This window comes from Macaca nemestrina, chromosome 5 (assembly GCF_043159975.1).
Source record: "Macaca nemestrina isolate mMacNem1 chromosome 5, mMacNem.hap1, whole genome shotgun sequence".
NCBI classification, from domain to species: domain Eukaryota; kingdom Metazoa; phylum Chordata; class Mammalia; order Primates; family Cercopithecidae; genus Macaca; species Macaca nemestrina.
In genome coordinates this window covers 156022498-156038936 of record NC_092129.1, presented here as the reverse complement: position 1 = coordinate 156038936, position 16439 = coordinate 156022498, and the positions used below count along the sequence as shown (strand labels likewise).

The 16439-nt window shown below is 39.2% G+C and overlaps 1 protein-coding gene across 2 annotated transcripts in view; it reads left to right on the top strand.

Annotated features, from left to right (window-relative positions):
• Positions 1-16439, top strand: part of LOC105491617 (piggyBac transposable element derived 1) — a 32739-nt gene that overhangs the window by 5758 nt on the left and 10542 nt on the right. The window contains exons 2-5 of one of the 2 annotated variants that reach the window (XM_011758166.2): positions 196-5223; positions 7081-7515; positions 8865-9021; positions 10389-10477. In XM_011758166.2, the coding sequence (XP_011756468.2) occupies positions 7120-7515; positions 8865-9021; positions 10389-10477 (642 nt within the window). In that variant the 5' untranslated portion in view covers positions 196-5223; positions 7081-7119. Of the gene's footprint in view, positions 1-195; positions 5224-7060; positions 7516-8864; positions 9022-10388; positions 10478-16439 lie in introns of both variants that reach the window. The other variant, XM_011758165.2, reaches the window with a different exon arrangement.

Below are 16439 nucleotides of genomic sequence, written 5' to 3'. Positions count from 1 at the left end.
AGAAGGCTGGAAAGCGTGTCTTATTCTGGATTGCAGAGTGCCCAGCTGAAAATTAGGCTTCCATTACTACATTACTAAGGATAAAAGGAAGACTTAAGCTGACCAAAAGCAACAATCAATACAATTTCTTGGAGGGAAAAGAAAACAAATCTGTCATAGAAGCAGCTATAGCTTCTTTTTTCTTTTTTTTTTCAGACGGAGTTTTGCTCTCGTTGTCCAGGCTGGAGTGCAATGACGCGATCTCAGCTCACTGCAACCGTCCCTTCCTGGGTTCAAACAGTTCTCCTGCCTCAGCCTCCCAAGTAGCTGAGATTACAGGCATGCGCCACCACGCCCAGCTAATTTTGTATTTTTAGTAGTGATGGGGTTTCACCATGTTGGTCAGGCTGTTCTTGAACCCCTGACCTCAGGTGATCCGCCCACCTTAGCATCCCAAAGTGCTGGGATTACACGCGTGAGCCACAGCGCTCAGCCTTCAGCTATAACTTTTTGAGACACTAAAATATTTCATGTAAAATCAGTTGTAGTGTGTTGCTTAGAAAGCCAGAAAGCTATGTATATTTTATTCTGCCTTTATAAGTAAAGTTAACTTGATGTCTGGAATTTTCCCCACAGTATTTTGAGGACTATGTTAAGATAAGTATCTAAACATTTAGTACCATCTCATAGTTTAAATCTATTTGATTCAGTTCAGTTTAAGAAAGTACATAGAATATATTATTATGATGAAAATGAAAAGATTCAAAGTGTGAAGTACTTTCCCTCACAATTATCTGGAAGACGTATATTGGCTTTCTCCATGATGATTTTGTAGAACAGATGTAAACATTCTAAATGTATTGACACCTTACACAACTTAATTCTTCCTTATAGGTCCAAAGGAAATGATGTTCTCGTTATTTCCCTTGAGTCAGACCCATATCCACATGGGCATAAATGTCAACTGGAGGTATATTTAATTAATAATGTCTTACTACTTTATTCTAAAAAGTTATAGAAACATTGAACAAAGGGCAAATGTTATAACAGATCTCAAGGTTTTGCCTGCAGTGTAAGATACCCTGAAAGGTAAATTTAAAATCCCTATTCAGAGGACAGGAACCCAGGAGGGATGTATTGCAGCAATATTTTCTACTGATCAGGCTTTTCTGTTTGAGTAGTATCCTGTAATATCCAAATATACAGTGAAGTGGGAAGTCGCTGTATCTCCATTTCCCACTCACTCACTTGTTTAAAAAACTGATGAAGTTACTATGTAGTTTGCCATTAAAAGTAGCATGGGAAAAATAGGAAAGGGAAAAAATAACCCTAATTGTCTGTATTAATATCTTCATCAATTATTAATTTATACCTGATAGAAGTTCATATCCATTGTTTTAAAAACTTGAAAAATGTAAAGAAAGCAAATCATCTTGTTCATGGTACAGATATAACCTCTTAATGTAGATTTGTAGATAACTGGTCTTTTTCACATATAAACAATTGACTTTTCTCACTGGACTTTATGTCATGAACAATTTTTATGTGTAACAGACAGGATTGTCAATTTACCTATCCTCACATCCCATTCTAATCCACTCCTGCCATAATCCTGACTGTGCAGCCTGCCATGTGACCTGTCCCCCACCACTGATGATTGGATCAGGAAGGGACCCTCAAGCCAGGCTTTAGATGCCCATAGGAATTTGACATTGGATCACAGATTCTGATTAATGTTTATTAGGCATATGAACCCAAAAGTAATATAGAGTTGGAGGCTAGGTGCAGTAGCTCATTCCTGTAATCCCAACACATTGAGAGGCCCAGATGGGAGGATCACTTGGACCCAGGAGTTGGAGACCAGCCTGGGCAACATGACGAAACCCCATCTCTACAAATAAGAAAAAAATTAGCTAGGTTGGTGGTGCACACCTGTAGTCCTAGCTACTTGGGAGGCAGAGATGGGAGGCTTATTCAAGTCCAGGAGGTCAAGGCTGCAGTGAACCATGATTGCACCACTGCAGTCTAGCCTGGGCAACAGAACAGGACCCTGTCTAAAATATACATAGAAAAATAGAGGACACAAGCACACACTGGAACAATTTTGGTGGCCACATAAAAACCAAACCAAATCAAGACAAACTGAGAAACAAAAAATGAAGCGGACTCCTGAAGTGGGAATCCCATGAATCAGGTGTGGCAACTTCAGCCCTCAGCCTCTGCAATCCATATATATCCTGGTCTTGGGAGTCCATAGAATACTGTTTCCTTCTAATAAAGGTTTCAAACAAATCCCTGATTAAGACATGCTAATCATTAAAAGTCTTCGTGGAAGGTAATTTTCCATATAAGCTGTGCAATATTCTATGGTATATGTCTCCAGTGTTAATCATTTACGTCATTTACACTTTGATCACCATAAACAATTTTTCAGTGAACATTCTTGGAAATACAACTTTGCCTACTTACAGAATTTTTTTCTTTGTTCAGTTCCCATAATGAGAATCAATGAGGCAGAAAGTAGGCATGTTTTCTAAGGCTTTTGATGTATTTGCCGGAATGCCCTCCAGAAAACTTATACTAATTTGGATACCTTGTTAGCAGCCTGTGATAATGCCCAATTTTCTATACCCAAATAAACTCTGGGAATTATTCTTTTGAATATTTGACAACTGGTACATACAAAATGGATTGCTTTTTTTAATAGACTACTTTTTAGAGCAGTTTTAAGTTCTCAGCAAAATTGAGAGAAAGATACAAAAATTTCTCATATACCCACTGCTCCCATTCATGTATACCCTCCCCTATTATCAACATCCTGTCCCAGGGTGACATTTGTTACAATTGATGAACCTACATTGACATATTATCACCCAAAGACCACAGTTTACATTAGGGTTCACTCTTGGTATTGTACATTTTATGGGTCTGGACAAATACATAATAATGTGTCCACCATTGTAGTTTCATTGCCCTAAAAATCCTCTCTGTCTTACCTATTATGCATCCCTCCCTTTCTCCAGTCCCTAGCAACCACTGACCTTTCTACAGTCTTTATAGTGTTGCCTTTTCCAGGATGTCATGTATACAGGTGGAGTACCCCAATCTGAAAATCCAAAACACATTACAATGTGAAACTTTTCAGCACCAATATGATGCCACAAGTGCAAAATTTCACACCTGACCTCATGTGACAGGTCATAGACAAAATGCAGTCAAGACTGTTTCGGCCAGGCACAGCGGCTCAAGCCCGTAATTCCAGCACTTTGGGAGGCCAAGGCTCCTCACCTGAGGTCAGGTGTTTGAGACCAGCCTGGCCAACATGGCTAAAACCCATCTTTGCTAAAAATATAAAAATTAGCCGGGTGTGGTGGCACGCACCTGTAGTCCCAGCTGCTCGGGAGGCTGAGGCATGAGAATTGCTTGAACCCCGGAGGCGGAGGTTGCGGTGAGTCAAAATTGTGCCTCTGCACTCCAGTCTGGGCAACAGAGCAAGACTCAATCTCAAAAAAAAGACTTTGTTTCATGTACAGAATTATTTAAACTGTATAAAATTAGCTCTATGTGAGTAAGGTATATATGAAACAAATGAATTTCATGTTTAGACTTGGGCCTCATCCCTAAGATATTTCATAATGTATGTATATATTCCAAAATCTGAAATTGGAAACACTTCTGGCCCCAAGCATTTCAGATAAGGGATACTCAACTTGTTGTTGAAATTGTACAATATGTAGCTTTTCAGATTGGATTCTTTCACTTTCTAGTATGCACTAAAATTTTCTCCATGTCTTTTCATGCCTCGATAGCTCATTTTTTTCATTTTTTTCTTGTTTTCTTTTTTCTTGTTTTCTTATAAACAGATGTTTATAGCAGCTTTATTCATAATTGCCAAAACTCATTGGGTAAATGAATAAATAATGGGTCTGTTTTTAAAAGAGTGTTTTATATTTTTACTATTGAACATCTTTTCACATGTTAATTTGTCACTTACCTTGTTTTGTGTATAGTAACATTCATATCCTTTACTGATTTTTCTACTAAAGTCTCCTTTTACTCTTAAACAGAAGTGCCCTTAAAAATCAAATAGGGAACTTGCATATCAACATTTTAAATGCATATGTCCTTTGGCTGATCAGTTCTAATATGTGGCATTTATCCTAGAAATACATTCTTAAAAGAATGTAAAGGTATTGAATGATGTTCCCTCTAGCATGGCTTTTAAAGAAAAAATATAACCTAAGTATGCATCAATAGGATAGTTAAGTAAATTATGGAACACCCGTACAATATTACTTAGCTGTTAAAGAATAAGCTGATCTGTGAAGATCTCCAAGCTGTCTTAACCGAAAAGAGCTAAGGTGCAAAATTACATTATGATACCATAAGTGTTTTTAAATGTATAAATGCTTATTCACTAAACAAAATGTTTATTACGTGCTACTGTGTGACAGGTAGTGTCCTAGATAAATATGCACAAAATACAATGGTTAACTCTATAAAGAGTGGGACACTTTTCGTTTTATGGTCCTTCTGCAACTTGACTTTTTTGTTGTACGTATATTATGTATACTTAAAATAATTTGTACAGCTTACTATAATGGTCTTTTAATTGATCTGTTTCGCCTCCTAACCAGTGATGACCCCGAAGACAGACATTTACCACTCTGTTGGTTTTTTATTGAAATGATGTACATAAATGTGGGGCGTGCTTCCACCGTCCGGATGGGCCTGAGGTCCGGCAGCGGAGAGCGACCTGGGCGGGGCGGGAGGTGGCAGTGGGGGTCCTCCCGGATCACCAGAGAGACGAGCGGCCGTGCTCCTAGAGAGGCAAGGAACCCGCCAGACTCCGCCACTCGGCTGCGGGCGCGGCGAGTGGAGAAGCTTTTGTGCCGGCCCAGCTGCCGGAGGCGCCGGCGACACCCATCAGCCCCGCCAGCCCGCCAGTAGCACGGCTTGGGCTCTGGGGAAACCGGCGCTCTCGACTGGGCAGCCCCGGGCCTCTGCGCTCCCTCGGGAGCCTTTCACGAGGTCGGCTACGTCTTTGTTGTGCGCGTTCCTGAACTTTTGGTCCATTAACCAACAATTAGACACGCAGGTATTCAGTGCCTGGCGCGGTGCTAGATGCTGGGTGTAATCTCAGAAAAATACATTCTGGGGTGCGCCTGAGGGTGCTGGCTGCTGGCATCTCAGGTGCTTTACGTGCATTCGTGAAGAAGTCCATCAGTATTTGTTGAATACCAGGTACGTGCCGGGCTTGTAGAGTCTATGCAGAGATAAACTCCTGTCCTCAAGAACCCGGGGGGGATGGGCTGGGTGATCTGTAATACGAGATGGAGGAGATGAAGGTTGGGAGCAGTTTTCCATGGGAACACCCATCTCTACCTGTGTGGCTTACTTTTCCTGTCTATATGTTAGGGTTAGGGGTGGCCAGGGAAGGTTTCACATAGAACATTTGCGCTGGCCCTTGGGATTTTACCCTTAGAAGGGGGGTCCTGACTGTATAGAGTGGGTGGAAAAAAAAAATGAGTACTTAGCATGGCAGTGAGATAAGGAATTTGGGAAGACCATGGCTTTCTTGAAAGTAGGAACTAAGTCTTTTATTCCAGAGTTAGCTTTATGCCTGGAAAACAATGAGATGCTCCACAAATGTTTATTGAGTGACAAACAAATCAGCAAAATCCAGTAAAGATTAGATCCTGGGGAGTTTGAGTTTACTTCAACGAGTTTAATGAAAACTTTGTATGTGTTTATGTGTGTGTAAGGTATGTTGAATATGGTCAGAATTGTGCTTTAGGGAATATTAATCCAGTGACCATAGAAGCGGGGAATTGGGCAGGAATACCGTAACATTATTGTGACAGTGAATGAAAATGATAGTAAAATAATAAGGAAAGAATGGCTGCAAGAGGCATTTTTAAGAATTGACTTGATTCACTGATTGTATATAGAGGCTGTTTAAAAGACTGAATGCATGGAAGATGATGGTGATGCCAGTAGAAATGGAGAAATACAGAGTGAATGCAGCTGTGAGGAACTCTGATCTTAGTTTGAGATCTGTTGAAATTATAGTGCAGGAGAAGCCCACAGCTGCTGGCATTTCAAGATGTGGGTTTGGAGTGCAAAAAGCAAGCTGGAGCCAAAGATTTGAGTCTTCTTGGGAACAGAGATATATTGAAAGTGTGACTAAGGAGATCACAAAGGAAAAAATGAAGAGAGGGAAGAAAAGAACTTGATGCATTTCTACTGTTTCAGTTATGTGTTGTTGCATCAAAAATCAAACTCTAAACTTAGTGGCTGAAAACAAGCTCAGCTTATTGTTCCTCAGGATTCTGCAGGTTGACTGGGTAGTTCTACTGGTCTCACCTGGAGTTACTAATAGAGCTGCATTCAGCTGGTGAATTATTTGAGCACTAGGCCCGGCTGGGTTTTAGCTTGGTCATTTTGGTTCTCATCCACATGACCTCTGTCTAGCTAGCTTGGGCCTCTCACAGCATGGCAGTCTTATGGCAGTGAACCAAGAGCTACAGCAGCACTCTCTCTCTTACAATGTCATTTCTGCCATATTCCATTGGTCAAAGCAAGTCATAGGCCAGAACAGATTCAAGGGAAGGAAAAATAGACTCCACCCCTTGATGAGAACAGTGGCAAAATCTCATCACAAAAGGTATTTGAGGATGGGAGACTTTGGAAACAGTCTATTACACCTACATTTAAAGCGGAATATTCAGTGAGAGTTACACAGATATAGATGACCTTTGAGACTGTATTATTTGCCCATGAAGGCAGCCATCTGCCTCCTCAATGGGTAAAATGATCCCTTCTCCCCAGCTAAAGTGCAAGCTACTTGAGCGTTCTTATTGCTAACGCTTCTTCCCTCATATCCTACATCCCTTACCTCTGGACTCAGACCCTTTCGTACTAGTTCAAAATATACTTCTGATTCATTTCACTGATAAATAGAAGGAAGCAGGCTCAGCTTTTGAGCATTACCTATAGTGGGTACAAAAATATAAGTAGATTACATACAGTTTTGAAGGTCTTAGAATTTGTGTGTTGCTGATCAATTCTTATGCCTTAGATCTCTATTTCTGAACACAGACCCCCAAGCTAAGTGAAGCTTTAGCCTCTAAACTCAACATGTATGAAGCTTTGCCAGGCCCTGCTCCTGAAAATGAAGATGGCCTTGTGAAAGTGAAGGAGGAAGATCCCACCTGGGAGCAGGTGTGCAACTCACAGGAGAGCAGCTCCTACACTCAGGAGATTTACCGCCTGCGCTTTCGGCAGTTCTGCTACCAGGAGGCTCATGGACCCCGGGAAGCTCTGGCCCAACTCCGAGAACTTTGTCATCAATGGCTGAGACCCGAGATGCACACCAAGGAACAGATAATGGAACTGCTGGTGCTGGAGCAGTTCCTGACCATCCTGCCCAAGGAGCTCCAGCCCTGTGTGAAGACATATCCTCTGGAGAGTGGAGAGGAGGCAGTGACCGTGCTGGAGAATCTGGAGACAGGAAGTGGAGACACAGGACAACAGGTGGGAAGAAAATGTGTGTGGTGGTGCGGGAGAAGAACAGGGGGACATGTATCAGTTGATGTTTAGCTTTTTCTTTTGAAATAACTTCTAATTTATAGAAGTATTAGAAGAATAAAGAACTCCTGTAAACTTCATCCAGATTTGCCAGTTGTTAACATCTGTTTCATGAAGTCCCATTGTTGTGTACACACTTGTGCAAGGAAGTGCATCCCCCCCAATATGCATATGTACATGTATACACGCACATACATACATACACACATACAGTATTTTTTTTTTTCCTCAAACCATTTGAGAGTTAGTTGCAAACACTATATCCCTTTACCTCACTGTTGCCCAGGCTGGAGTGCAGTGGTACAATCATAGCCTCATTGCGGTCTTGAACTGCAATGGTGGAAGGCTCAAGCAATCCTCCCGCCTCAGGCTCCTGAGTAGATGAGGCTACAGGTGTGTGCCACCATGCCTGGCTAATTTATCTTTAATTTTTTGTAGAGGGGGTAGGGTCTTGCTGTATTGCCCAGGCTGATCTTGAACGCCTGGCCTCAAGCTATCATGCTGCCTTGGCCTCCCAAAGTGTTGGGATTACAGGCGTGAGCCACTGCACCCGGCCATTCAGTGTGGATTTCTGAAGAGTGAAGACATTCTGTTGTATAACCAGAATACAAAAATCAGGTTTAGGGAAATTAAAATTATGATACTGTCATATAACCTTAGTCTTTATTCATATTTTGCCATGTTATCCTAATAATGTTCTTTATGATAATTTTCCTCTGATTCAGGATACGAGCCAGCATCACATATTGCAGTTAGTTGCCATATCTCTAGTCTTTGTGAATCTGGAGTAGCTGCTGTCTTTCTTTGTCATGACATTGTTATTTGAATAGTACAGCTAGTTTTTTTGGAGAATATCCCTCAATTTGAGTTTGTCCTATAATTTCTCGTGGTCAGATTCAGGCTGCACATTTTGACTAGAATACCACAGAGGTAATGTTGTGTTCTCAGTGCATCACTTCGGGAGGTGCGTAGTGATGATTTGTCCCATTACTGATGAGGTTACAGTGGTACCTGTCAAATTTCTCCACTAGAAAGTTACCATTTCCCCCTATGTAATTACTAAGTAATCTGTGGGAGACATTTTGAGTTGGTGTACATATCCTGTTCCTCATTAAACTTTGACCAGCTAGTTTAAACATCCACTTGTTTGTTGTTTTTGTTTTTATGGGCTGGGGTCCTTTGCCTATCTTTTCTGCTTTGTTTGCTGCTGTATCTTCAGCATATAGAACAGTGCCTGGCTCTTAGCATGCAGTCCATATATGCATGCCTTTTCAAAATAAATCTTTTGTTTCCAGGCCTCTGTCTATATTCAGGGACAGGACATGTGCCCAGTGGTGACAGAATATCAAGGAGTCTCTTTGGAATGTCCGAGCCTCCAGCTCCTGCCTGGGGTAACCACTCTGAAGTGTGAACCTCCACCGCTTCCTCAAGAGAACCCCCAAGAAGTGAGTGGTGAGTGCTAGAGTGAGTTTAGTGAGGACACTGGGAACTGGCCACTGACACTTGCACAGCCTTCTTGTCCTCAAGTTTGTATACATTGTGAAATGATTACCACAAGCTAACTTACGTATCTCACAGTTACCTTTTATGTGTCTGTGGTAAGAATTCCTAAGATCTACTTCTCATGAAATTTCAAATATACAATACATTATTATTAACTATAGTGGCTATTCTGTACATAGGTCTTCAGAGCTTATTCATCTTATAACTGCAAGTTTGTACCCTTTGACCAACATCAAGTTTTATTTTTTTGTCTAACCCTGTATCTGGACAAACTTTTAAAGACCTGCTTTATTTTACACTGTGCTTTTTAAGCTGATTTATTTAGTATGTATGTGTTGTGGACAAGTACATGTAATAGTAAAAGTGAATTGGGGCAAGGCTGTTTTTTTTCCAGCAAACTTTATTCCTTCTAGAAATGAAACAACAGCAATAAAAAGATTCCATAGTGGTCCATTACGGAAGCAAAGAAAAGCAGAGCGAAGAAAAGTGATGTTCTGTTTTATATTTTGGGTTAGAATTACCACATGTGCTCTTCATTTGATAATTTTGTACTCTGCCATCTGCCAACTGCCAACTGTGTGACCTAGGCAGGTCATTTAATAGGCCATTCAATTAGTCAACAATTATCTGTTTGATCTCTGTGTGTACTCTGCACTCAGCTGTGATTCTTCTGAGTGTGCCTAGGATTTTGGCAGCAATAATTTGGACCCTCTTGATCATTTTGAGGATTGGAAATAATCTTTTAAAGTAACAGCACAGTGGCTGGCATTGTGCAGTCATCATCGCCGTTTTGATTATTGTTGGTTCTTTGGGATCAGTACCTCCTAACAGTTTTTCTAGTTCATGGCTAACATCTCTTCTCTACTTTTTTTTAATATCTTTATTTTTCTGTCTCTTTATCTTCCTTTCTTCTGCTTTCCTGTTTCCCCTCTGTCTCATCTCTCTACTCTCCACATCCTTTCTTTTGCCTCTGTGTTCTCTCCTTGATCCTTCCTTTATCACCAGCTTCTTCCTCCCCTTTATTTTTATCTATGATTTTTATTTTTTCTTTATGTAAAAGTGAATGACTATAAAACACCTTATGAGTTCATAAATCCCACTCCATTTTTTGCGTGAGAGACCCTAAAGCTGTAGAATTTTAGAATTTCTGACAGAATGAAAGCAGTTGTGATGCTCTTTCTCACACAGTAAAATCTACATCTTAGTTCTTGAATGTTTCACAAACATAACATTTGGGGGAAAAGGCTGAGTCTCCAAAAAGGGTACCCTGAAGGCCATCATGTCTCATTTAGGACTCTTACCTTCTCCCTCTACAGGGCCTGTTCCCCACGGATCAGCTCATCTCCAGGAAAAAAGCCCCAGAGACAAGGCTGCAGTGCCTGTGTTTAACCCAGTCAGGTCCCAGGTAAGTAGGATGCCCAAGCTTGTAGGAATGTCAGCAGTGGTCTTTCTCCTTCATTCCATGTTCCTTGCCCTTCTCTTGGCTCACACTCATCATCCTGAGAGCCATTCAGGTGGCATAGTGCCTCTGCCTTCACCTTGTCACAGAATATCACAAAGTGTGTTGCATCATTCAAGGAGCTTGTATTGATTACATGCCATTGTCTCATTTCATTGTTTAGGAGGCATGTCCAAATCTCAAGGCATGGGAGTGAGGGGTGGAGTGAGGCTCCTGGTTTCAGAAAGTGCTCCACTCATTTGATGTTGAGTAACTGATATTTTCTCTTTTGAAGTCTCTGGTTTATCTCCCCAGCTTTAGAACAAGGGCCCTTTCTCACACTACTTTATATTCAGCACATATGCAATTAATGCTTGGTGATAATAATGGAAATTCTATATATCCAAGGTAATACTTAACATCTTCTTCACAAAATGGACTCTGGTTTTTTTTTTTTTTTTTTCTTATCAGTGGTTCATTCATTTTCCTAGTCATTCATTTACAAAAAAAATAAATAAATAAGTCTCTCATTTAAGTCCTCTTAATATCGCTGCCACATCAGTTTCCTCAAGACACTTGCTCAGTCCTCTTCTATGGCTTCTAATTGATTTTTAATTCTATCAGACCCAGTGCCTCCTATTATTAACAAATACTTCCTGAGAAGAAGTGTCTAGAAAATAAAACGTACTCATGCACATTCTGAAAATCAACATAATTCCCTTAAATGTAATATAATGGTATAATGTAGAAACAAAAAAGTTACTTATTTTAAAAGTAGCGTTTCAGTAGGTAGGAATTGAACAATGAGAACACTTGGACACAGGAAGGGGAGCATCGCACACCGGGGCCTGTTGTGGGGTAGGGGGAGGGGGGAGGGATAGCATTAGGAGATATATCTAATGTAAATAACGAGTTAATGGGTACAGCACACCAACATGGCACATGTGTACATATGTAACAAACCTACCATGTACCCTAGAACATAAAGTATTAAAAAAAAAAAAGTAGTGTTTCAAAATGCAAGTGCTTCACGTGATTATAACTAGGAAATAACAAAGTCAGGTGTTTGCACTAAAGTATCATTAGTAAGTTCAAATGAAGGAGGAATAAGATCAGAAGTCCAAGAAAATCAAAGGGCAATGGTGTAGGTGGACAGTGGAATGAAACTAGTATTGAGTCAGATAATACAAGACTAGACAAAGTGGGGCCCTTAATTGAAGTAGGGTTTAGATGTTATAAATTGAATTATGTCCCTCTAAAAAATATGTGAAAATCCTAACCCCAAGTACCTGTGAATGTGACCTGATTTGGAAATAGACTCTGTCTTAGTCCATTTTGTGTTGCTGATAACAGAATTCCTGAGAATGGGTAATTTATTTTAAAAAGAGGTTTGTTTAGCTCAAAGTTCAGCAACCTGGGAAGTCCAAGATCATCAGCCTGTCTGGTGAGGATCTCATGCTGCTTTAGCTCATGACAGAAAGTGGAATGATGGAGAATCAAGTGTGTGCAAGGGGACCAAACGTTAGAGGCAGCCATCCTTTAAACAGCCTGCTCTTGGATCTGAGCAAGAGCAAGAATAGAAAGCTTATTCAAAGAAATAACAATAGGCCAGGTGCAGTGACTCTCACCTGTAATCCCAGCACTTTGGGAGGCCATGGCAGGAGGATTGCTTGAGGCCAGGAGTTCGAGACCAGCCTGAGTAACACAGCAAGACCCTGTATCTGTTAAAAGAAAGAATAGGCCGGGCGCGATGGCTCACGCCTGTAATCCCAACACTTTGGGAGGCTGAGGCGGGTGGATCGCGAGGTCAGGAGTTCGAGACCAGCCTGGCCAACATGGCAAAACCCTGTGTCTACAAAAAATACAAAAAAAAAATTATCCAGGTGTGGTGGCAGGCACCTGTAATCCCAGCTACTTGGGAGACTGAGGCAGGAGAAGCGCTTGAACCTGGGAGATGGAGGTTGCCGTGAGCTAAGATCATGCCATTGCACTCCAGCCTGGGCAACAAGAGCAAGACTCCATCTCAAAAAATTAAAATAAATTAAAAAAAAATAGAGAAATAATAACAAAAATCTTCACAAAACTTGAGAAAGATATAAATGTCCAGGTACAGGAAGATCTGAGAACACTGAACAGAATCATCCCAATTAAGATTACTACAAGGCATATAATAATCAAACTCTCAACTCTCAAGGAAAAAGAGAGAATCTTAAAAACAGCAAGAGAAAAGAAACAAACGCTGCACCTCATCTGGCAACAGACTTCTCAATGGCAATCATATAGGCCAGGAGAAGGTGGAATGACGTTTTCAAAGTACTCCAAGAAAAAAACTGACATTCAAGAATATTGTACCCAACAGAATTATCTTTCATTTATGATGGAGAAAGCGTTTCCTAGACAAACAAAAGCTGAGAGAGTACACCACCACCAGACACATCTTACAAGAAATGCTAAATAATTCTTAATCTAAAAGGAAAGAAGACTAATATGCAAAAAGAAAACTTTTGAAGGCATAAAAGTCACTGATAAAATTAAGTACATGGACAAACCCAGAATACTTTATTACTATAATAGTAGCATACAATATACTCACAACTGTACTGTGAAGTCCCAAGACATACCTATCAAAAACAATAATAGGACTGGACACAGTGGCTCATGCCTGTAAACCCAGTTCTTTGGGAGGCCGAAGTGGGAGGATCACTTGAGACAAGGAGTTTGAGACCAGCCTGGGCAACATGGTAAGACCCTGACGCTGTACCTGGAGACAGGAGACAGAGTAAGACCATATCTTTAAAACAAAACAAACAATAATAGCTAGCAACCTGTCAAGAGATAGGTAATATAAAGATATAAATTGAGACAGTAAAAAGTCAAAATCTAGAGGAATGGAATTAAAGCATATAATTTTTTTCTGTGTGTTTCTGCCTTTGTTTCTACTCTTGTATTTGGGATCTAAGATAAGTTGTCATCTCTTTAAAATAACTTATTATATCTAAAGGTCTTCTTTGTAAGCCTCATGATAACCGCAATGCAAAAACCTATAATAAACACACTAAAAATAGCAACAAATGAAGGCATACTATAAGAGAAAATCACTTAGCCACAGAGGGTTTTTGTTGTTGTTGTTGTTGTTGTTGTTGTTGTTTGAGATAGGGTCTCGCTTTCACTGAGGCTGGAGTGCAGTGGTATCATCTCAGCTCACTGCAACCTCTGTCTCCCGAGCTCAAGTGATGCTGCCACCTCAGCCTCCCAAGTAGCTGGGACCACAGGTGTGTGCCACCATGCCTGGATAATTCTTTGTATTTTTTATACACCTGGGTTTTTACCATGTTGCCCAGGATGGCCTTGAACTTCTGGCCCCAAGCAGTCTGCCCACCTTGACCTCCCAAAGTGCTGGGATTACAGGCATGAGACACCGTGCCCGGCTGTATATAATAATTATAAATACCTATGTATGTAACACCAGAGCTCCCCAGTATATAAAGAAAACATTAATAGATCTAAAAGGAGAGCTAGACTGCGATACAATAATAGTAGGAGATTTTAATTACCCCATTCTCAGTAATTGACACATCATCCAGATAGAAAGTCAACAAAGAAACAGTGGAATTAAACTACATACTAGATCTAATAAGCCTAACTGATATTTACTGAACATGTCACTCAACTGCTACAGAATGCACATTCTTTTCATCAGCACGTGGAACATTCTTAAGAATAAACCATATCTTAGGCCACAAACAAATCTGAACAAATTTTTTAAAACTATAAATCATATCAAGTATCTTTTCTAATCACAGTGGAATAAAACTAGAAAGCAATAACAAGAAAAACCTTGGAAACTACACAAACGCATGGAAATTAAATAGCATGCTTCTGAACAACTAATTTGTCACGGAAGAAATTAAAAAGGAAATCTAAAAATGTCTTGAAACTAATGAAAATAGAAAATGTGACATAACAAAATTTGTGGGATACAGCAAAAGCAGTACTAAGAAGGAAATTTATAGCAATAAACACCTATATTAAAAAAGTAAAAATACATCATATGAACAACCTAATGATACACCTCAAGGAACTAGAAGAGCAACAACTGACCAAACCCGAAATTAGTAGAAGGAAACAAATAATAAGGATTAGAGCAGAAATAACTGAAATTGAGACCAAAAAAAAAAAAAGAAAAACCCAGAAGAACAGTGAAACAAGAAGTTGGATTTTTCGAAAAGGTAAACAAAATCAAGCCTTTAGCTAGACAAACAAAAAAGGAGAAGACCCAAATGAATAAAATCAGAAATGAAAAAGACGTAACAGCTGAGACGTCAGAAATACAAAGAACTATTAGAGACTATTATGAACAACTATATGACAATAAATTTGAAAACCTAGAAGAAATGGATAAATTCCTAGATACATGCCAACTACTAAGATTGGACCATGAAGAAATAGAAAACCTCAGCAAACCAATAAAAAGTAACGAGATAGAATCTGTAACAAAAAGTTTTCAAAGAAAACTTTTTCAAAGAAAAGCCCAGGAGCTGTTGGCTTCCCTGCCAAATTCTAAACATTTAAAAAAGAACTGATACCAATCCTATTCAAACTCTTCAAAAAAAAAAAAAAAAAAAAAGAAGAAGAAGAAGAGGTACTACTTCCAAATTCATTCTAGGAGGCCAGGATTACCCTGACACTAAAACCAGACTAGGATACAAGATAAAAAGAAAACTACAGACCAATATCACTGATGAGCATAGGTGCAAAAATTCTCAGTGAAACACAAGCAAACTGAATTCAACAACACATTAAAAAGATCATTCACCATGATCAAGTGGGATTCACTCCAGGGATGCAAGGATGATTCAACATATGCCAATCAATAAATGTGATATATCACATTAATATCAGGAACAAAAACCATATTATTATTTCAATAGATGCTGAAAAGCATTTGATAAAATTCATTGCTTTTTGATAAAAACCCTTGTCAAAATTGGTATAAAAGGAACATACGTCAAAATTAGGGCCGTATGTGACAAACCCACAGCTAACATCAAACTGAAGGCCTTTTCTCTAAGGACTGGAACAAGACAAGGATGCCCACTCTCACCACTGTTGTTCAACATAATACCCAAAGTCCTGGCCAGAGCAGTTACACAAGAGAAAGAAATAAATGGCATCCAAACTGGATAGCAAAAAGTCAGGTTAGTCTGTTTGCAGATGATATAATCTTATACCTAGAAAAACCTGAAGACTACACCAAAAAAAACTGTTAGTGCTGATAAACTAAGTAAAGTTGCAGGATAAAAAATCAACACTCAAAAATTAGTAGCATTTATATACTCCAGTAGTGAGCAATCTGAAATAGAAATCAAGAAAATAATCGCATTTACAATAGCTACAAAAAATGTAAAATACTTAGGGAATTTAAATACTAAAAATTTAAACACCAAATTAAGTTAAATTTAGTGTTTAAATTCCCTAGGTATTTAATATTTTTTAGTATTTTATAATTTATAATTTAGTATTTAAATACTAAAGGAGTGAAAGACATATAAGGAAAACTAAAACTCTCATGGAACAAATTGAAGAGGACACAAAAACAATGGAAAGATATTTCATGCTCATGGATTGGAAGAATTTATATTGTTAAAATAATATAAATTATTAGAATTTATATTATTAAAATTACTTCCCAAAGCAATTTACAGATTCAGTGTAATCACTATCAAAATACCAATGACATTCTTCACAAAAATCAGAAAAAAAATTCATGTCATGAGCCCTAAATCTAATGACTCGTATTCTTATAAGAAGTCCGTATTTGCAAATTTACCAAGGGGTTGAAAAAAAAAGAAAGAAAAATGCCCAAGTGAAAACACACACAGGGAGAATGCCATGTAATAACTGAGGCAAAGATTTGTGTAACACATCT